Source organism: Panthera leo, chromosome C1 (assembly GCF_018350215.1).
Source record: "Panthera leo isolate Ple1 chromosome C1, P.leo_Ple1_pat1.1, whole genome shotgun sequence".
NCBI lineage: Eukaryota > Metazoa > Chordata > Mammalia > Carnivora > Felidae > Panthera > Panthera leo.
This window is the reverse complement of record NC_056686.1, coordinates 79,427,845-79,450,482: the sequence shown is the minus strand read 5'-3', so window position 1 is coordinate 79,450,482 and position 22,638 is coordinate 79,427,845. Positions and strand designations below refer to the sequence as shown.

Genomic DNA, 22,638 nt, shown 5'->3' with positions numbered 1-22,638 from the left:
ATTACATTTGAATACAGAGTGAGGGATTGAGACTGGACTCAGGCTAAAAATAAAATTAAGAGGAGATAAGATATTTCATAAAGCACAATGTAGGGTCCTTGAATGAAAGCAATTACAAGTCTTTTTGTGGCTGATATTTGTAACAGATTTAAACTGTGAATTAGAGAATAGAGTCAGATAGTTTGGAAATTTTTATGGGTGAGATTTCAAGAAATGAGTTCCAAGTCCCCTTGTGCTTATGAAGCATCAGCGAACTGTCCATTTCCATTCACATCCTTTGTCCCTCCCGTTGGTTTCTTTGTAGGTACTGGGATTCTGGTCCCAGAGCCGATCCTGTGGAAGATTTCCGATACATCTGGGGAGGGTTTGCCTATCTGCAGGATATGATCGAACAGGGGATCACAAGGAGTCAGGCGCAGGTTGAAGTTCCAGTTGGAATCTATCTCCAGCAGATGCCTTATCCCTGCTTTGTGGATGACTCGTGAGTCACAGGCTCCCAATCTCCCTCCCAGACACACTAATCAGGTTGCTGGGGTGGGATGGGAGTACTCCTCAGGCTTCAGTCTCTTTGGAAAGAAACCCAGAGAGTGGGGCTGGCTTGAAGAGAATAGAGCTCTAACTGAGGAGCTGGCTTCTCCTAGACTCCAGGCAGGGCCAGATGGTCAAGTGAAGTGGCAGGGAGAAAGGAGTTGGTGTTGTGGGTGGAAAAGGGAAGGTGAAAATAAAAGCAAGGGAAGTGAGGTTGGGGAAGGGGACAAAGGCTTTTTAAATTTCCACTACGTAGTATGTTTGGTATGTGGAAGAGTTCTGGTCAGAGTGTTTCCCCAATGATTGCCAAATCAGCAAATTGGGACTCTGCATTGCAAGTAGGTCTGGTTCCTAGGAGCCTCAGAATAATGCAGCTCCTTCCTTAATTAACATTCCCATGCTGCATGCTTAATGAGAATGTAGAGGAATGTGTTGGATGAGCTGGAACCCTCCCTTCCTGCCCACCCCTATCCCCACCCCCAGGACTGTACATTTGTTGGCCAATAGCAAGCTAAGCAAGTAGCCTATTATTTACTGAAGGTGTATTTGGGGGATGATAGAGGGACAAAGAGGAAGAGGACACTAGGAGGCCTCATTTACCATGGTGGATGGGGGCAGAAATGCTTCCAGGACAGCAGCAGAGACCTACAATTGGCTTAGGATTCAACTCCTAGAAAAGAAAAAAGAAAAAAACTAGCAAGTTCGCCATAGTGCACATTGTGTCTGTGGGGTTCAGAGAGGAGACAAACACACACAGCCTGAAAAAAGGAACAAATTGCTACCTGACAAGGTACTGCTACAAGACAGTAAGATAAAGCCCAGTATGGGCACAGGAAATGCTCTCTCAGCACCCTAGTCCAATTGGTTCTTCTTCCTCAGCTCAACACAAGACTAAAGAGATAATGATGTCGTTCTGTAGTCACTATGGTTTCGGATAATAGACGGAGATGGGATGTGGAGCCACGGGCAAAAGCGGGGTTCCACTTTTAGGATCAGAATGGGAGTGGCTGGCAAGGTAGTGGGGTACACAATGAGGAGGCAGTAGGGATTCTGGCCATTTAGAGTGGGAGAGCCCTCTGGTGGCAGGTCCCCAAAGTGCAGGCTTTATAATTTCTGGTTCTGTCCTTAGGGCCATCTTGAGAAAGAACCCTCCCATACTGGAATTGGGCCCTTCCTTTGACAACCAACAGTTTTCAATAGATAATAGTCTTAAGGGCTTTCCTAGCACATCAAGCGCAGGCAAAATATGTATAAAGTTCACAATAAAATAATTCCAGAATATCAAATCTATCCTGCTTGCTAGAATGAATATCCATGGAATTATTCCACTGGTACATGGCTGGTGGAGTTAGTGGCTATTGGATTACTGATTGATTTATTGATGGGTCATTTGTCTTCTGAAAGTGTCACACTGGTGGCACTGGTTTTTTTGTGCCTCTTCCTGCTTAATTGGGGTTTGATCCTCTGGGATATATAGTGCTAAGCTGCCTGACCTGTTTGGGAGGCCCAGTTATTGATCTCACCTCCAACACCAAGTCCCTTTGTTTGTGGTTCACCTTCTTGGACTTCAGTGTCAGCATGTATCTATTCCAGTCACCACTGCATCAACAGGTTTGTAGTTTTTTTCCCACAAGAATTTACAAGGTCTGTACTGTGTAACATACATAGTACAATTTTATTTACACATATTACTTGTAGAGCATTCATCTGGGCTAACCAAAAAGCTACCATCTTGCTCTAAGGAAAAAGTAATTCTTTCGGGGCAAAGTGCATTGCAGTAAAAGATTCATGCCTTTTGAATGCCCAGTGGGGATTTTCTGCCTTTCCCTACATCTGGGCTTTGTTCTCAACACATTCATTTGACAAACATTTAGTCCACCTCTACCAGGTACAGGGCATTCTACTATTCTGCTTCTCTCCTCTTGCTTCAGTTTTATGATCATCCTGAACCGCTGTTTCCCTATCTTCATGGTGCTGGCCTGGATCTACTCTGTCTCCATGACTGTAAAGAGCATCGTCTTGGAGAAGGAGTTGCGACTGAAGGAGACCTTGAAAAATCAGGGTGTCTCCAATGCAGTGATTTGGTCTACCTGGTTCCTGGACAGCTTCTCTATCATGTCAATGAGCATCTTCCTTCTGACCACATTCATCATGGTAAGCCAGATGGAGAAGGCCCAGGAAATCTTGAATAGTTTTGTATTTCCCACCTTTCCTCCTATTAATGAACTCATGCCTACATCAGTCATCTGGCCAGCAAGGATAGCCTGATATGTAGCTGCCTGCCCATTTTAGCCAAAGTGGCCATATGCAGCTGCCTGGTGATTTCAGCCAAGGTGGAAAATACTCAGATAAAATGTCCCCCCAAGGAACCTCTGTATCATACTGTGTTCCCTGCTCCCACTTTCTGCCCAGTGTGCTACAGTCTGCATAGATTATCTAACCCCATTCCATAGACTATCTGGAGAAGCTGCCGTTAGGAGAGCCCAGCACAGAGTGATTGTATGTGCAAAGGGTTCTATCTTTGCAGACACAGAAGAAATGAGTACAAAGAATGTTTTCCTGGGATTACTGCCCTAGCCAGCAGCTGGAGTTGGAATGTGAAGAGCCTTTTCAGTGTATTAGGAGAGAAGACCTGGACTGTTTAATTACCATCACGGTGACACCATTCATGGCTTGATCAGAGGACATTCTGCTGCCTGAACAGTCTCCAAGACCACTCTGTTTCGAAGGATGGAATTTAGAGTCTGTCCTTTCTCCATGGTAGGAGTATTTATAGCTGCAGACAGCACACATAGGTCTATCCTCTGCAAGCTTGCAGCTCCCTCACAGGCCAGACTTGGAAATAAAACAGTATTTCATAATATATTCTTATCCTTCATTTGCAGTTCCTCCACAGCAGATGATCTTCTGTACTTGTTAGATGATAACTTCATAAATTTGGGTAGTTTTTTAAAATGTTTATTAGATGGGATTTGGTATAAACTTCAAGCTTGGTGTTATCAAGCTTGTTCTGCCTCCCTAGCATTGTCATATTAAGTGCCCCTCTGCAGTAGGCAACATGTATGCTGAACCATAGATTCTGGCTGTGTCCCATCCCATGGTGGATCATACTGGTGTCAACCTGATCCAAGAATATTCCATCATATATCCTGCCCATCCAGCAGATATTCAATTAAACCAAATCCTATCCCTTCTCTTTGCAGTAAAATGTACCAATTCTGAAGGGTTTTGTTTTCAGTGTTGCACTGAGATTCAGTGTGCTCTGTGACCTTAGTCAAACCCAGTGCTAGAGCCCTGTCAGAATTCTGATGTAGAGGTCATCCTGCTCAGGCAACCTTGCTTTAAATTGGTGGCTTTAAATGTGCAGAGTCCTGGAGCTCCACAAAGAGGAGGGGAGAAGCTAAGCTCCTTATCTTCCTCTAGTGGTCCCTTGTTCCTTCCCATCCTTCAGTCTGCTCCTTTTTCCATTTCCAAGGCATTTTGTGTCCTCAGGATTAAAGGAGTCAAAATGCATAAGCGTCAGACTTAGGCAAAATGGATAAACGTGTGTGTTTTCTTGCAATGTCTGAGAAGTGACATTGAGATCTGCCTTCCTAAGAATGGGCATTAAGACTTCAAAGCTTTTAGGACGTGAGGTAAAGAATGTTCACTAAGAGTTTCTTGCACAAAGAGGTTTCTCCTTGTGGGAACCAGAACATTGTTCCAGTGATGACGGAAACAGAGCTTTCCACACCAGAATAGGATTCCTTAGGATGACGCTCCCATCTTTGCCTTGTTCTTCCTTCCCACCTCAACTCTGCAGGAAAGAATCTGGAAGCTGGACAATGGGGCGGGTTCCACTGTTATTCAGGCTATTAGGAACAAAGAAGAACAGTGGTCATTAGAGGAAGCTAAGGCCTGTAAGTCTGTTGGGTCAGCCAAGTAGCTGTCCCCTCTGCCTTGTCAGTGAGAGACTACACAGGTCTGGAAGTTTCTAGGACTTTGCTTTGAGCTGGGGTAAGAAACTGATTTTATTCTTCTGAAAATACCAGCAACCATCTTAAAGTTCTTCCAGCCATAGCCACATGTTCAGCCATGGACTTGCTTTTCCTGAGTTGTGTGATTAAGGAAAAGGACTGCTCTTTCCAGGTGATGTGGGGAGCTCTTTGACACACAAAATCAGGAGCTCTGAGTCCTAATTTTGACTTTCATTTAGAGTTCCTCAGAGTTTTGTTCTAGTTAGGCATAGCCCTCTTCCACCCTCCTTTGCCATTTGTTTTATTCTATTTTTTAATCTGTTCCGTTGTGCCTGGCAGGCACAAGAGTGTGAATGAGGGAGAATCGGTAGCAATAGCAGCTAAGTGGCGCATCTGTTCCACTCAGCTTCCACACACTCACACATTGCTCATTGTCTCTCTTTCCTATGGGGAATCTGGTGCTTCAGGGCACCACTACCACTTGATCAGAACCCATTCAAGAGATGAACCTATTTGTGCCTTTATGCTCCCGAGAAAAGAACAAGACAATCTATATGTATTTGGAGTTATGTGCAAAGCGTAAAATTCCTCATAGGAGGTCTATAGTAAAGGAGAACTAAGAAAGCCTAATAAGCGTGAACATCTCAGGTTTTCCTATAATGTGGTTGGGCAACAGCTCACTTACTGAAAATTGCTGATTTGGTCCTGATTTCTACATAGCCATTAGTTAATGTTAAAGATACTGAGTATTTGCCACGGGTTCTATGAAATGTATTTGGATGATATTGTTGGAGGAGGATGATTAATCCACTTCCAAGTGATGTGGATTAATTACTGATATTTTTACCAGTGTGAGTAGTAAATCTCAGAAGACACATGATTGAGTCAGCAGGTTAGGCCCCAAGCAAAACATTACAGCTTGTTGGGGGCTCTCCTATCTCCCTTTCTTGTCCCTCATCTCCTCAGTGTATCTTGGAGCTCTTGATGTTCTAAGATCTTCCTCCCCTCGACTTCCTCCTCTAGACTTATTTCTCCCTTCCCATCAAAGATTTGCTTACTTAATACATAATAATTACTCATACTGATAGGCAGCCTAATATGTTACCCTCCCAGGGAGAATGACACTCATAGGATTAAAGGAATTCAACACACTGAGTCTCAAATGTGGAAATTTAGGCACGAAAGATGGTGGAGAGACCACTTTGGAGCAGAGGGCTTCTGAAGGCCCAGAATCGCTGCACAGAGGTTGCCCCCTGAGAGGGATGGTGCCGTGGACATGGGTGGAAATTACTGACTCAGATGGTCTCTTTGGTTTCAGCATGGAAGGATCCTGCATTACAGCAATCCATTCATCCTCTTCCTGTTCCTGTTGGCCTTCTCCATTGCTACGATCATGCAGTGCTTCCTGCTCAGCACCTTCTTCTCCAGGGCCAGCCTGGCAGCAGCCTGTAGTGGTGTCATCTACTTCACCCTCTACCTGCCACACATTCTCTGCTTCGCCTGGCAGGACCGAATGACGGCTGATCTGAAGATGGCTGTGGTGAGGGACCTTGGGCTTACTCCTAATATATGATACATTTTCTTTGAGGGGTCTGTAGTGGTCCTGGAAAACAGGCCTGCCCTTTGAGGGGATCCGCTTTGCCTTTTGGCTCAAAGGGAAGTAAGGTTTAAAGACATAGGGGCAAAAGTTGGAGCAGTCTTCACCCTGAGCTACCTAACCGTCCCTCTTTACCAAACCCGCCTGATGAGTCTGCCCTGGGAAGCAATCAAAAACCAGTTCAACTCATTGGTCCCTTTATGTGTCCACAAGAGGAGAAGAATGTGGACCATTTCACTCAGTTTTATTTTCAAATCATGTGAAAAGATGCAGAAGGGAGGGAGCTAGCCCCCTAACTGTTAGGCCCAGAAAGATGTTTCCATTCTTTAAATAAACTTTTGTTTTTCTCCGTAAAAACTTGAATCCAGGTAGCTTACAAGGGTCTTCATCATGGTGTACCACTGTGCAGAAAGGGTACAGAAATGAGCCAGTTAAGAGCCAAGCCTTCTTGCCAGTAGAGGATTCTAGAAATTGACTTTTTATTTCTTGAAAGATAGACTTCTTAGTTCACAATTCCTAAACTAACAGTACTGCCTTTTTCTCTATCATTTTCAAATGGGCCATTTCCACCCTCTCATTAACCAGGCTCAAACAGTTTTCATGCTCTCTTGGGTGCACTGTTTTGTCTTTGAGAACTTCCCTCCATAGTTCTCTATGCAGTGGAGTCAAGAAAGGACTACCACCTGCTTCTTATTGAGGAAAGATCCAAGGTGTAAGTTGTCCTAATCAAACTCAAACTTATCTGGCTGTAGAGCTGTCAGGGCATCTGCCTTTTACTTCTCATGTTAAACAAGAAATTAATTGTTGCTATTTATAGTATCCAATTTTCTAAAATCATAATGGGCTAGTAGCAAGAAGTCCTTCTGACTCAGCCTGTGGGCAGAGCTGGGCTCTCTTGATATACTGAGTAGACATCAGTACTTTGAGGCCACCACTAGCTTCATGGGTGTATGGATCCACCAAGAAGCTATAGTTCTGACAGCTGTGTGGACCAGGGCTGAGCTGATATTTCTACAATGGTTTTTGTGAACCTACAGCTGGAGAATCTCTTCCTTCAATAGACAGACAATTTGAACCCTACCCTGGGTCCTGCAAGCTACAGAGAGGCCTCTGAGCAGAGGAAATGAGAAGAGCCCGTCCCTCTGTATGTGCTTGTGTGCTTTATGCCATACAAGGGACCACCTGTGGGGATTTGGCTGTGGACCTTCCTCTTCAGCTTCCTTTTGGACACCACCTATTTAGTTGACTTGTTCTCTCTACAGAGAACCTAAGAAAATGATTGTCCCCAGTCTGGAGATGAGAAAAGGTGACATCAGTGTAATCTGAGGCTTTTCTGGCCTCACTGACCTCAGGAAGTCATGGGACCATCCTTTGCCTGGCCCCTAGACTGCCCTAGGACACCGATGACTTTGTGGACCCTTCTAATGGGATTCACACAGAGAAGCTCAAGTTATTCCCATTGTTCTGTCAAGAACTCTGTGATGTTAAGAAAGAGGTAGGAAGAAGGGGGGAAAGGTAGGAAGGTGAACATGAGGACCTCTGGTCCTTTGGTGTGTTGTGCTTTTGTGGTATTTGTCTTTCCCATGACACAACTGTATTCCATTGAACAGGTGAGAGATGGCCCAGTGAGTATTGCGTAGGGGTCCCCAAGTCCTGAGAGGCATTTTCAGAATTTTCTTCCTGTGGAAAGACTGCCTTAACCCCTCCCTGGGGTATCCTTACACCCGGACACAACCTGGACACTATTTTGGCCTTCCTTCCTAGCCTGAGGGCATCTGGCTGCTGTTGTGTTGAATAAAAGACCTCTGCTGATCTCCTGTGCCCTCTGCCTCACTGCAGAGCCTGCTGTCTCCTGTGGCATTTGGGTTTGGCACTGAGTACCTGGTACGCTTTGAGGAGCAAGGCCTGGGGCTGCAGTGGGGCAATATCGGGAATAGCCCCATGGAAGGGGATGAATTCAGCTTCCTGATGTCTATGAAGATGATGCTCCTTGATGCTGCTCTGTATGGACTGCTTGCCTGGTACCTCGACCAGGTTTTTCCAGGTAAGTGTCAACCTCTTGAGGGTAAAGGTACTGGTACTGGGTTCTTCAGATTCCCAGCCCTCTCCCATCTTTTCATCTGGTTTAAATCTCATCCTTCCTAAGTTCTTTCAATTTGGACTTTCATAGCCAGCATTTGAAACTTAAACTTAGGTCAAAAATCCATCAGTGAATGTTGGTGGCCCTACTTTAGAAGTAGATCCAGAATCTGATCCCTTGTCACCACCTCTACCACTACCTTACCGGTCCAAGCCTCCTTCTATAGTCATCGCCTACCAGTCTGTTCTCCATGCTGTATTCAGAGATTCTTTCAGAATCTGGGTCAGATAGTGTCAGCCTTCTGTTCAGATCCCTCCAGTGGTTTTTCCTCTTGCCCAGAGTAAAATCCAGTGTCCCAGCCCTGGCCTATAAAGTGCTTCATTATCAGCCTCTAACTGTTTGCCCCATTTCGTGTCCTTCCCTTCTACCTCATGTTCTCTGTTCCAGCCACATCTGCCTCCTCACTGACTATTCTCAATACACTAAGTACATTTCCTCCTCAGGACCATTGCACCTGCTGTTCTCACTGCCTGGAGCATGTTTCTACATCACCCTCCCTACATACCTGCAGGCTTGCTTCCTCACTTTTGTTCAGTCTTATGTTCAGATGTCACCTCATCACTGGAATCTTTCCAGATTGAAAATATCTAAATATCTATCCCTACATAAATAACATTCCTTTAGTGCTCCTGAATATCCCGCTTTATTTTTGAGACATCACTATCTGCCGTGATGTATCTTTATGTGTTTGTTTCTTGACCCTCTACCCTTAGTAGAATATGGGCCAATGAGAGTGGGCCCACAGTCTGTTTTGTTCAGTGTTTCAGGCTCAGTGCCACAAATAGTACCTGACTTTTGGTGGACATTGAATGAATACCTGATTAATCTGCAGCGTGGAAAAGCAACTCCTGAATCAAAACTGGGTGTTTTCACAGTTTTCTTTTGCTGTGTAGAAATCAGATTTTCCTTCAAATCAGCATTTCCCAGTAGCTAGAGAAGTCCAACCTCCATTTGAGTGGGTTCCAAGTCAACCAACTGCCACCTAATGCTGTGGCAGCCATGACCAGGCTTTCAGTGCTATGGCCAACAGCAGGCAGGGGGAGTGAGGCTGGGCCCAGTCCCTGGGGAGGGATGAACTCACATCGTCTTGGGGCAGCCGTTGTTGGCAGAAATACACAGGCAGCAACCCTGGAATAGGAGAAGGATTGCTAGGCTGAGCCAGAAGGCCTGGGTTTGGATCCTAGCCGTGTGACTATCTTAGTTTCCTAGGGCTGCCATAACAAAACATCACAAACTGGGTAGCTTAAAACAATTTTTTTTCTTTTTTTTCTTTTTGTCTCACAGTTCTGGAGACTAGAAGTAGAAAATCAAGGTGTTGGCAGGGCCATGCTCCCCCTGAAATCTGCAGGGGAAGGAGCCTCCCCTGCCTCTTCCCCCTTCTGGTGGTTTTTCAACAATCTCTGTCTTCACGTGGCATTCTCCCTCTGTGTGTCTGTCTTCACAGGGCCATCTTCTTATAAGGATACCAGTCATATTGGATTAGGGTTCTATCTAGTCCAATGTGACTTAATCTCAACTAAGCACATTAGCAGTAACTATTTCCAAACAGGGCCAGAGGTTAAGACTCTGGGGTCTTTTTTTTTTCTGATACCAAATGTGTCATTTTTTCCCAGCATCAGCTATTTCTCTAATGCAACCAGGTGTCCAACAATACGATTCAATTCTAATAGTAACTACCCAGAATTAGCACAGACCCCACAAACAGATTCAGTCCTACAAGATTGTTCCCACTTCAGATACCGGCAGCAAATACAGTGCCCAAGCTACCATACTTTTGTCCAACTGAACACAAATTCAGGTGTTCTCACAACCAACCCCCCAGTTCAATAATTAACTAGAACAACTCACAGAATTCAGGAAAGTTGTCTATTTACAATTACAGCTTTATAATAAAGAACACAACTCAGGAACAGCCAAACGGGAGAGGTGCTTAAGTGGAGGTACAGGAGGGGTGGTGCATGGAGCCTCCATACCCTCTCCAGGTGCACTACCTTGAGAGCACCTTGATGTGCTCACCAACCCGGAAGCTCCCTGAATCTCCTTCAAAAGTTTCTATAACTCCATCTCCAGCCCCCTTCTCTATCAGGATGGAGGGTACGGCTGAAAGTTTCTATCCTCTTTTCCCAGGCCTGGTCTTTCTGGCGACCAGCCCCCATCCTGAAGCTATCTAGGGCCCCTACCCTGAGTCACCTCATTAGCATAAACACAGATATGGTTGAGAAAGGGGCTTGTTATGAACAACAAAAGACATTCCTATGACTCAGGAAATTCTAAGGGGTTTACAAGCTCTGTGCTGGGAACTGGGGACAAAACCAACTATTTTGTATTCTACCATGGACCTCAACGTATCTTTGGGGGTTGGGAGGGGGTGCAATTCAACCCATAATGGTGACTTTGAGCAATACACTTGACCTGCTTTGCCTCAGCTTTTCTATCTCACTGGGCCACTAGGAGATATAATAATTGAAAACTAGTTGGATTGAAAATGAAATTTGTCCATAATCCAAGGGCTTTATTTTAGCAGAGCTGAAACTTTAATTTGTCCAACAACTATTTACTGAGCAGCACCTATATGTTTGGCTTAACACTAGCATTTGGGCAAAGAGGGGTGGAAAAGACAAACCCAGACCTACGCTTGAAGGGCTGACGTTCTAGTGGTCGTGGAACATGGGATGATATTAAATAAACAAAGTATTCTTACAAAATTAACATTTTAAAGGGAGCAAAGCCTGCTAAGAGAAGTGGAGAATTTGGGAGTCTTTTCCTTGAAATCCAGATGGATCCAATAGCATAGGATAGTTTAGATCAGTGGTATTAGAACCAGATTACCCATATTGGAATTCCTATACCTCTGTTTAATTATCTGTGACCTTGGGCAGAAGAATCAAACTCAGTGTGCCTCAGTTTCCTTATTCACAAGAATACCATTGCCTATCTCCTAGGGTTGTTTCCAGGATTAAATTACTTAATGCAGGGGCACCTGGATGGCTCAGTCACTTAACCTGATTTTGGTTCAGGTCATGACCTCAGGGTTTGTGACTTTGAGCCCCACACCAGCCTTTGAATTGACAGCGCAGAACTTGCTTAAGATTCTCTCTCTCCCTCTCTCTCTGCCCCCATCTGCTCTCTATCTCAAAGTAAATAAATAAACTTAAAAAATATATTTAATGCATGAAAAGTGCTTACAATAATGCCTGACATGGAAAGAGCATCCAATAAATGTTAGTGACTATCATCATTACTATCATCTGGTGATTGTTGAGAAAGGGCATGATTAAATTCTTTAATAAAATGTTTTCTTGGAAAACTAATGTCAACCAAGATCATCAGTCTTAGTGTTGCTGGGTCCACCCAAAAAAGTGACCTTTTGAATTCAAACATGTTGGAAGGAGTAGTCTTTGTGGGAGCCCCTGGGTAGCTGTGTAATGCTTATGAACTATAAATATCTATAGTTCTACTTTGAGATTCAGAGAAATAAATTCCAGATTTTATAGAACTGTGGTAATGCAGGACTCCTTTGGCTTTTTCCCTGTCATTTCAAATGATTTACCTGTCATTTTTAGGGAACTATGGAACCCCACTTCCTTGGTACTTCCTTCTGCAAGAGTCCTATTGGCTTGGTGGTGAAGGTGAGTTGTTTAAAATTTTTTAATAAAAATCTTAATGTTTGAAACTAACTCCTTTGGCTATGTCATGGATACACATAGGCTATAGAGGTGGCTCCTTCTGTCAAGTGTGTGATTCCTGATTAGTTAGCTACCTCCTGAGGGCTCTGCCACTGTGGTGCAGCATCATAGCCTCTAGGAACCCACCTTTGGGAGTTGCTGGGCCAGGGTGAATGGCTGAGCATTGCTAAACCCTTGTGTCCTATACAGCTTGCGCCCAGCGGATTAAATTGCCTAGTAAAAAAAGGCCAAACCACGTTAGGGTGCAAATGACTTTTGCAACTCCTCAATTTAAAGCAGGGAGATCCATAGAATCATGAAGAAACCTTTGTACTGGTTATCTTTTGCCTCCCCTCCTGCTTTTTTATTCCTTTCCAAAATATAAATTAATGCATTCTCCAAAGGTAAAGGTATATCCAGAGGTTGGGGCGAAGCTATGATCTTCAAGACAAACACTCCCAGACTCTTCTCTAATACTCATCTTACTTATGGTTGGGGAAGAGGGGTAAGGGAGTATTTGCCCAGAATGCATCTTAGCTAAAATGTACCTCTCCTACTAAACAGGACAGGAATCCCAGGGAGAGTTCTAGAAGTTCCATAGACTCTTTTGTGAGGTATGAGAAGGCAAGAAATTCCTGCCGTGATTACTGGGGACTTCCTTGGAGCTGGTAGTTTCTGGAAGCAAAAGAAATACTTTCCAATCTCTTCCTCACCTACCTACACTTTATTTTATACTATTAGGTCCAGGCCAGGATTTATCCTTTAAGCACTAAGATAGATGTTTGTTTTCTGTAGGTGATTAGCCTGGGGCCTTTAAAAAAGGCTTGGGTGGTTTATTTTGTTTTGTTTTGTTTTGTTTTTATGGTTCAAACAAATAGCACTTCAACAGCCCAGTATTTTTCTGTTATGTTGGTTTGTCTATCTTGTCTATAACTTTTAAATTTTAACCATAATAAAGTTATCCATTGTAAATGGGGTTTTTCAACACAGGAGCATATTCCTGAACATTTCTAATTTCAGTGAATATCAAAACTTGTGGGCATTTTTTCCCTCTACAATTTCAGCAGATAATCTGTCTCTCAAAAAAAAAATTCTTAAGACAAATGTGCTCCTTCAAAAATGAATCACATGTATTTTTGCTAACAGCAGCCAAATATTTTTCACCTGCCTCACAGACTAGACTGAAATAGATTCCTAACTGTCTCTAAAATCAGAAAAGAGCTGAGTTTTCCCACTTAATCCCCTCCTCTCACAGACAAAGAAATGGAGCTCAAGAGGACCAGTGTCTTGTCTAAGTCACTTTTGTCACTTGGGACAAAATCTGGAACTGGGACACACATTTCCTGGCAAGGAACTCACCCGCTGACTAAACTATGTAGAAGATCTCCCCCTGCTATTTTGTTGCATGTTAGTGCAGTAGGATAGCTAGTAAAGTGATCAAAGGAATTGTGGGTAGTCGATTTGAAAATCCCCCAGGAAGCAGAAATAGAAGTGCCAAAGGTGGCAGGTCCCTGGCCACCAGGCCCATTACTTGCTCCTCCACCCACAGCCTGCAGATCGAAGAGGGCGACCAGGAATGACAGAGTCCCTGGTTGGCTGCTGCATTAAAAAAAGCTCGCCCTGCCCACATCTGTGCTCCTGAGACCAGAGCCTTTAGATTCTTGGCGACAGTGGTTTCCTCCTGCCCCTGCTTACCTCTCTGGCTGGCTTGCTCTTCAGCTTGCTTCTCTTCCCCTTCCAGGATGTCCTGATGTCCTTTTAAACCAAATGCCAAATTTACAAAAAAAGAAAAAAGAAAAGAAAAAAGAAAGCCTCTGTGTGTGTTTACACCACCTTCACAGTTTGTTATTGTTGTTGTTTTTAATGTTTATTCATTTTTGAGAGACAGAGACAGTGCAAGCAGGGGAGGGGCAGAGAGAGAGGGAGACACAGAATCTGAAGCAGGCTCTAGCCTCTGAGCTGTCAGCACAGAGTCTGACATGGGACTCGAACCCACAAACCACAAGATCATGACCTGAACCAAAGTCGGACGCTTAACCAACTGAGCCACCCAAGTGCCCCAACGATTTGTATAAGCCTATACCTCAACCAGTCCTAACTCTGGTGTTAGTTCCAAAAGACTTGAATGCCCATAAAAATGCTTAGGTAAATTATTTTTCAATCTGTAATTTAAGCTGGCTACCCATCATATCACCTTGAATGGTCTTCTCTCAAGATTCATCATGACTTTAACATGTTTTTGATTGGAGCAGGAACTACTGTTGGTGAGGTAAAGAAAATTACCCCATTGCAAACTTGGTCCTGGTTTTGTGAATTTTTTTTAATTACAATTTCTGACATTGTGGGCCCCTGCTGGCATGTTAAGAGGATGAGGTGAAACACCTGTTACAAAATACACTCTGGGCTCAGCAAAGATTGACAGTCCAGCCAGCCAGCAATACCAGCCATTTTGAGAACTTTAGGCCCACAGGCCCCTGGGAATGCTGACTTGGCCTTCTGAGGGAACTGTTTTCCAGCTATGGTAGGAAACTCTGCAACTACTTCCTTCTCCCCTCCTTTTCCTGCCTTTACTGATTGTTAGCTCTCACCAGGAATAACAGTGGCTTCTGGTTGGTGCAGGCTGTTCAACCAGAGAAGAAAGGGCCCTGGAAAAGACGGAACCCATAACAGAGGAAATGGAGGATCCGGAACACCCAGAAGGGACCCATGGTAAAAACCTCCATTAGGGGCAGAGAACAGAGGCAAGAGAAAGGCTCAGACTACTGTAAAAGGCTAGAGCAAAACCCTTCATGCCTGGTGTGAAGTAAAACCCAGGATACTGACTCTGTGGTGACAAGGGTTAAAACCTGATAGCTCCTCAAAGGCCAAGCTGCACGTGTGTGGGATGAATGGTCCAGCCAGACATTAACGCATATTTCCTAGAGAAAGCAAATCCCAAGTATGTGGTGTGTTTGTGCCCTTGTTAGGCAATTCCCAAGTGAGTTGCACAAATGTGCTGACTTCCGAGGATTTAGCAAGAACAATAACTTGGGTCACTGGGACTTAAAGCGGATATGAGCTATAAGGAAAGACAAAAATAAATGCTTCTGTGCACAGGAGGAAGGAGTCTAGTGGAGCTGACTACACTTCATTCGTAGTTTACAAATCTAGAGGTCCATTCATTCAAACCATCAAAAGCCTTTCCTGACCGTGGAAGTTACCTAACAATTCCTGAGCTGATGAATTAGGTTTGCAACTATTCCCTGGCTTTGCCTTCTTTACCTTCTCTCTTAAACCAGTTCTGTACTTCTCCCCATGTTCTCCATTCCCTAAGCATGTACACTTCTCTGTTATGCTAAAATGCTCTTGCCATCCTCACCTTGGGGTCAGAGAAGCAACATGGCCTCTGGACTTTGCCTGCCACCGTGTGAGAAGGGTCTGGCCTCTGGCCTACCCCAGGTGCTATTTCACAAAGCTGAAGTCAATGATGCACGGCTCATCAGAGAGCTGGTCTGCAGTCAATAGTGCCTCTGGGAAGGCCCTCCTCCCAGAGTGGAATTCTAAGGCCAAAATTGGGGGGCTGGGGCCTGGCCCACCTTATTTTTAGGAGACACCAGGAGGCACACATAGGAGAAGCATTGGGATGTTGTTTTGTAGGGGAGTAAATGCTCAGAACTACGATGTTAACAAATTAGGGGGTGCTATATAGGGTGAACTAAAGGAGAGAGTGACTGGAGGTTGGGAGAAGTGGACACCACATTAATGAGGGTCTGCACCAGGAGGGTGTCAGCGTGGATGAGTGGAGGGGCAGAGTTGGAGGGGCGGTAATGAAGAAGAGTGGACTATACCCTGGGGCACCTGGTTGGCTCAGTTGGTTAAGCATCTGACTTTGGCTCAGGTCATGATCTCACAGTTTGTGAGTTCAGGCTCTGCATCAGGCTCTGTGCTAACATCTCACAGCCTGGAGCCTGCTTCAGATTCTGTGTCTCCCTCTCTGTCTGCCCCTCCCCAGCTCACACTCTCTGTCAAAAATAAACATAAAAAAAAAAAGAATGGAGTTTACCCAGTAACTGAGAATCTATGAAGTATGAGGAACAAAAAAGCTGCTTTATACAAAGTTAATGCAAAGGCCTGAGCCAAGATGACTAAGAGAGGGGCATTACAGGACCAGACGTGGGAGAGTCTGAAGGAAAGTTATGTTTTGGGAGGAAGATAAGGAGCCTGAGCTGCTACCAGAAGCCCATGAGGAAATGTCCCTACAGACTTAGAAATGGCAGCCTGGCCTGAAGATTGAGCTTAGGGACTAACTCTCCAAATAGACAGTGAGTGCGCTCTGGGTTCGAATCTCAGCTCTGCTGTTCATGAACTATGTGACCTTGATTGGATATTTGATGTCTCTGTGTCTTAGGTTTCCCCATCTATAAAAATGGGCATAATAACATCTACGCCCACAGAGCTGTTACAAGGGTAAAATGAGGTAATACATATAAAGTATTTGAAACAATGCCTGGCACATGGTAACTGCTCAATAAGTGTTAGGTACTATTATTACCATTGTTATTCTCTAGTAATCCATACAGAGGCTATAACTAAGGCCATGGGGGAAAAAGACAGTGGCCTGAAGAAAGAACCTTGGGGAATGAATACATTAAGGCATTACACTAATATCATGTTCATTTTTTTCCTCCAAGACTCCTTCTTTGAACGAGAGCTTCCGGGCTTGGTTCCTGGGGTATGTGTGAAAAATCTGGTAAAGATTTTTGAGCCCTACAGCAGGCCAGCCGTGGACCGTCTTAACATTACCTTCTACGAGAACCAGATCACTGCGTTGCTTGGTCACAATGGAGCAGGGAAAACCACCACCTTGTAAGTTTTATGGGCAAAGAGCCTGGATTGCCATTCTATCCTGTCATTTCCGGCTCTCTTCTGCCCCATTAGCTACAGTTTACTCTTTCCCATTGAGTATTAGTGACAAAAATATACTATGTATTTGTGTCCCAAGTGCGTAAAGCACACTGCAATATTTAAAGCTCACTCACATACGTTGTTTTATTTGATCCTCACAAGAAGTGGGAGAGGGAGGTAAAGTAAGTTTATTGCCCCTTATGTGTGCTGGGGAAGTGGACATCCAGAGAGTCAAAGTGACTTTCTGGTGTCACCAATTTGCAATGCTTCAGTGAGAGCAAGAGCTAGATCTTATCAATCGTCTCATCTATGACACTGTAAGCCTGTCCTCCCACCCCCAACCTCTCCCGTGTCACTACCAGCAATGATGGTGATAAAACTATGACCATCACCACCACATACCCCTGGTCTACAGAGAGTACTACTTATTTTCAAAGAGGATTCCTTTAGCTCTTCCTGTAAGCGGCCTGAGGTGATCTCTGAAAATGGTTCGCTATTCACTTGACCTGGAAAACCCCACAAAATCATGCAAATCAAGAGGTTCAAATCTTCATGTTCACTTTAAGAACACAGGTGAAACTGCCCAGGCCATCAAGGGTATGCATATCCGAAAAGCCACCAAGTATCTGAAAGATGTCACTTTGCAGAAGCAATGTGTGTCATTCTGATGCTACAATGGTGGAGTTGGTAGGTGTGCCCAGGCCAAACAGTGGGGCAGGACACAGGGTCCGTGGCCCAAAAAGAAGTGCTGAATTTTTACTGCACATGCTTAAAAATGCAGAGAGTAATACTGAACTTAAGGGTTTAGATGTAGATTCTCTGGTCATTGAGCACATCCAGGTGAACAAAGCCCCCCAAGATACAGCATAGAACTTACAGGGCTCGTGGATGAACTCTCCCTGACACATTGAGATGATCCTCACTGAAAAAGAGCAGTGTTCCTAAACTTTAAGAGGAAGTTCACAGAAGAAAAAGATACCACAGAAGAAACTGAAGAAACAAAAACTTATGGCCCAGGAGTAAATTCTACATAAAATAAATGCAAATAAAAGTAAAAACAGAGAAAAAACAAAAACAAAACAAAGAGGATTCCTTTTCCTACCTGTAAGGGTTGGTGGTAGTTCTGGAGAAAATAAAAAGGGTGTAGTCTCTAGAGGGGCCTGTGGGGTAACCGGCTGACAATTGAAGGTAAAGTTCAGGAAGATGCAAGCTCTGCATAGAAAAGTCAAGAAGTTCCCTTCACTTTTCTAAGGGACCAGAGCACCATCTGCTGAGAAGGAGACCATGGCTAGCTAAGGTTTCCCAAGGAGCGTCAGAGGCGGCCCTGCGCAGGGGGCAGGGAAGCCACGTGACACACAGTCTTCAAGTCCTTTGACCTCTTACAGAGCCCCAGGAAGGAACAATGTAGTGTACACCCTACATTGGAATGTTCTCTGAGGGCGGTTCAGGGTGAATGGAATGTGGGGCTGATGCCATTATATTTGGTTCTGTTTCCCTCTAGTGGTTGATCAACAGAGATTTCAGCTTGTATGTACAGGTCCAGATAACCTGAGATTGTATCTGAACTCAGGGACAGAGCTGGACCAGGCAGCCCTAAATCCAAGTGATTTTTCTCCTTGTTAACTAATACGGGCAGAGAGCCCAGAGCGCCATCCAGGACCCCAAGGGTTTTCAAAGGCAAACACATGACTGCATCAACTACTGAAATGCAACTTCCCCCGGGGGTTGAAGCACAATGTTTAATAAAAATAGTAATAATACTTTCGAGTTTTGCTTTACGCTGGCATAGTTCTAAGTGTTTACAAGTATTAGCTCATTTAATCTTCATAACAAACCCATGAGGCAGGCATCATTATTTCTCATTTTACCAAAAAAGGGCCAATGTTGATATTGGGCTTCTTGTTTTGAATCCATAAATAGTATTGTTGGTGGTAATTCCCCTGTCTTCCTTCAATCATTCAATCAGCAAATACATATTGAATGCCTGGGCTCTCATTAAGACCCTGCCCTATGCTTTTGTGATAATAATATGAGGCACAGCATTGATCACACGCTGCACACTTTAATTAAGCCTCCACATCACCAGGAGCGGTGATGGCTGAGCTGGGGAGGGATCTTTAGCTGTAAGTGAAGGTTCTGCAGCTGGGAACGCCAGGAACCTATCAGTGCCTGCCTGGGGCACTAGGAAATAAGTAGAAGCAAAGACGACAGATGTGGATCCTCAGTAGGGCTGGATGTACACACTGGTTCTAAAGCCTGTATGGGAAACTGTTGGTCCCCACAGCTAATAATGGTTTGGGTTCAATTGAGAGCCAGTGCAGGAATCACTGTGAGAGTCATCACTGACCCTAGAGTGGGGGGCTGCCATCCCAAAGCAGTCCTAATGGCCATCTTTTCTGCCACTGACTCCTGTATTTGGCAGGTCCATCCTGACGGGTCTATTGCCACCAACATCAGGGACTGTGCTCATTGGGGGAAAGGACATTGAAACCAGCCTGGATGCAGTCCGACAGAGTCTTGGCATGTGTCCACAGCACAACATCCTGTTCCACCAGTAAGTAGAACAGGAATTGAGATCGTCCCCTTGCCTTGCTCTCCCCTGCCCCCCAACACACATGTTCTCTAGAGCTGAGCTCAAGGATGCCTGTTCTGGGGGCAGCAGGCAGTGTGTTCTTGTTTGCTTTCCCCATGTTCAAGGTCCTTTGTCCTGCTTGCTATAAGAGGTATCCCTCAGAAAGTCAGGCTATGCCTCTGGCATTGGGAGCTGAGGTCTACCCCCTAAGAAAAGTACTTCCCCCTGCTCTCTGACAGAGTGGTCCATCCTGGGGCCCCTTGTTCAGTTCTGAAATATTCCCTCTCAGGGACCAAGAGAGGAGACCATTGTTCCTGTTTCTCTCTTAAGCCAGGCACTAAAAACTGACTTTTCAGGAGGCTTTTCACTTGCTTTCCCCCGAAACTTTTATTTATTATTTTAAAAGCTATATTGTGTTTAGAGAAAGGAAGGAAAGAAATATAAATGGAATGGGGCACCTGGGTGGCTCAGTCAGTTAAGCATCTGACTTCAGCTCAGGTCATGATCTCACAGCTTGTGGGTTTGAACCCCACGTTGGGCTCTGTGCTGACAGCTCAGAGCCTGGAGCCTGCCTCAGATTCTCTTTCCCTCTCTTCTTTGCACCTTCCCCGCTTGTGCTCTGTCTCTGTCTCTCTCAAAAATAAACATTTTAAAAAAGTTAAAAACAAAAAAGAAGAAAATGGAAGTCACCTGTAATTTCACCATCCATAACACCTTGGTGTATGATTTTTCAGAACTTCTCCTATGCAGGCGCGTGTGTGTGTGTGTGTGTGTGTGTGTGTGTGTGTGTGTGTGTGTGTTTTAATTATAAAGGAGAGTAAAACTCTGCATACAATTTTGTAACCTGCCATTTTTTAATGCAGTTAGGTTTTTTTTTCACTCAGGATGTCATGAACATCTTTTCATGTCATTATATATTCCTCTATAAAATAATTTTTTGTTTATATACTACACTATTATATAAATGTACCATCCTTTCTTATTAGATACTTAGCATGGTCTGTTTTTTGTTTTGTTTTTTTTGTGTTATAAACAGCACCACAGTGATCATCTTGATTGCTAAAACTTTGTGCTCACCCTTAATTCTTTCTATAAGGTGAATCATTAGAGGTAGAATTGCTGAGCCCATTGCCTTTCTCATTGCCCTGTCCCCATAGCCTCACAGTGGCTGAACACATCCTGTTCTACTCCCAGCTGAAAGGGAAGTCCTGGGAGGAGGCCCAGCTGGAGATGGAAGCCATGTTGGAGGACACAGGCCTCCACCACAAGAGGAATGAAGAAGCTCAGGATCTGTCAGGTGCTCGGTATTGGAAAAAGACAGGACTACAGATGGCAAATGAATTGTCTTCCAGGACACAAGGCCCTGAGAGGGGGAGGCTTATTACAGACCTCGTAAGAGGTGGAACACTTCTATAACGTTATTCTGTGCACCTAAGAGCACCCCACCTCTGGATCATTTCCCACATGGAACCCTATGTTAGAGCAGCCTGAGCTGTATTGATTCTGGTGTTTATGTGTTTGGACTAAAATGTGAGAACAACCTTCAGATGGTCTTATCCATTTCTGCATTTCTTGCCTTTTCTGCATTTAAAGCAGACCCCACTAGGTTTGAACACTATATAAACATCTAAGGAGGCAGCGTCAAGCTGCTGCTGGTCTTAAGGTAACCCCCCTTATACCACAGCCCCGGGCCTTTCTCTTCCAATCCTCCACAGCTCTCATGAACCTGTTGCCTTGTGCGTACCTCTAGGTGGCATGCAGAGGAAGCTGTCTGTTGCCATTGCCTTCGTGGGAGGTGCCAAGGTGGTTATTCTGGATGAGCCTACCTCTGGGGTGGACCCCTATTCGAGACGCTCAATTTGGGACCTGCTTCTGAAGTATCGCTCAGGTAATAGCCACTGCTCAGTGCCCTTTCTTCTCACTGAAGCTCTATCTGTGATCTCCACTCTCATTCCTGGTGCTCTGTAACTGAGTATAGCTAACAGCCATAACTACACTCTGATGGGACTTCAGCAGTCACTCGAGTAAATCTAAGTTCCCGTGGAAGCCTCCTGAAGTTTTTACACAAATGTAAACAGGAATCACTGATGGAGCAGACTACTTCCCAAAATATTCTAAAAGGTTCTCTCAACCTGCGGCCCTTCTGTCTGGAACAATGTGTGCAGCTCTATGCGAAATTCCTCCTTGACTAAGAAAACCCAGGTCACATGCAGACATCCCAAGGAACTCCATAACTGTCAGATGGTCACTCAAGACCAGGTGTGAGGGTGACACGCAGGTGTCCAGTGCTCCAGAGGACTACTGCAAATAGCAGGGCAGTGTCTCAAAATGGGACCTTCTTTCCTCTATCCCAGCACTTTCCAACCAGAGGGTGCAGATCCAGAAAGACAGCAGGCAGAGCTCAGAGTGCCCATGAACAAGACGGCATGGGTGAATCCCGTGGTCAGTTTGCCATCCTGGAATCCTCATTACTGTTTTCTTTTAGTGACATCTTCTGTTGGTTTCAAAGGGTGTGTGTGTTCTTTGCAAAGATTATAAGTGCAATGCTTAATGCTCCAGAGAATATGCATATGGAACTTAATAGATGCCAATTACTATAATAAATATGTCCCATACATGGTGATTTATTTGAATCAGGTCCAATGCCAGATGAAGAGATACTGTGTGTGACAGTGTTTTACAACATGCAAGATGCTGTCAAATGTTAATTGTTGTCACTATTATTCCAGTTTTCTGGACTTTGCCACAGAATACCTGTTTTTATTTATCAACTTCAAATTTTTATGCCTATGTAAAAGGGAGGTTACTCTACATCCTCTCCCATCCAGCCTTGCCCAGGCCTGCCTGTGATCCCCCTGACCTCTGCCCTTGCAGGCAGAACCATCATCATGTCCACTCATCACATGGATGAGGCTGACCTCCTCGGGGACCGCATCGCCATCATTTCCCAGGGAAGGCTCTATTGCTCAGGCACCCCACTCTTCCTGAAGAACTGCTTTGGCACAGGCTTCTACTTAACTTTGGTGCGCAAGATGAAAAACATCCAGAGCCAAAGAACAGGCTATGAGGTATGTGTCTGCCCAGGGAAAGAGTCCGTTTTGGGTGAACAGAAATGTACAGTGTGGTGCTGCCATTCCAGACCTCTCTACCCAAATCGGGCTCTCGTTGTCGCAATCAACCTCTTTGTTTCTGAGACTGTTTGCAGATTTTGATAAATGGACATTTCGAACCCTCCTACAGAGATGCTTTACCCTAAATGAAACAAGTAGTTTTAAACCTGAGATTATTGTAGTCCA

General features: G+C 44.6%; 1 protein-coding gene, 1 long non-coding RNA gene and 1 pseudogene across 6 annotated transcripts in view; 2 read left to right on the top strand and 1 right to left on the bottom strand.

Moving 5' to 3' along the window:
* ABCA4 (ATP binding cassette subfamily A member 4) overlaps positions 1–22,638 on the top strand; it is a 132,562-nt gene that overhangs the window by 57,374 nt on the left and 52,550 nt on the right. For 4 of the 5 annotated variants that reach the window (XM_042952901.1, XM_042952900.1, XM_042952903.1 and 1 more), the window contains 11 exons: positions 305–481; positions 2,460–2,682; positions 5,803–6,024; positions 7,921–8,125; positions 11,785–11,850; positions 14,506–14,595; positions 16,557–16,731; positions 19,193–19,324; positions 20,500–20,639; positions 21,093–21,230; positions 22,217–22,410. In XM_042952901.1, coding sequence (XP_042808835.1) covers positions 305–481; positions 2,460–2,682; positions 5,803–6,024; positions 7,921–8,125; positions 11,785–11,850; positions 14,506–14,595; positions 16,557–16,731; positions 19,193–19,324; positions 20,500–20,639; positions 21,093–21,230; positions 22,217–22,410 — 1,762 coding nt within the window. The remainder of the gene's footprint in view (positions 1–304; positions 482–2,459; positions 2,683–5,802; positions 6,025–7,920; positions 8,126–11,784; positions 11,851–14,505; positions 14,596–16,556; positions 16,732–19,192; positions 19,325–20,499; positions 20,640–21,092; positions 21,231–22,216; positions 22,411–22,638) is intronic. The other variant, XM_042952902.1, reaches the window with a different exon arrangement.
* On the bottom strand, positions 4,349–17,897 carry LOC122228057. Its single transcript, XR_006206377.1, has 3 exons — positions 17,873–17,897; positions 13,582–13,641; positions 4,349–4,379 (listed from the first exon to the last, which is right to left on the bottom strand). It is a non-coding gene; the product is annotated as an uncharacterized LOC122228057 (long non-coding RNA).
* LOC122228053 lies at positions 17,256–17,793 on the top strand (annotated as a pseudogene).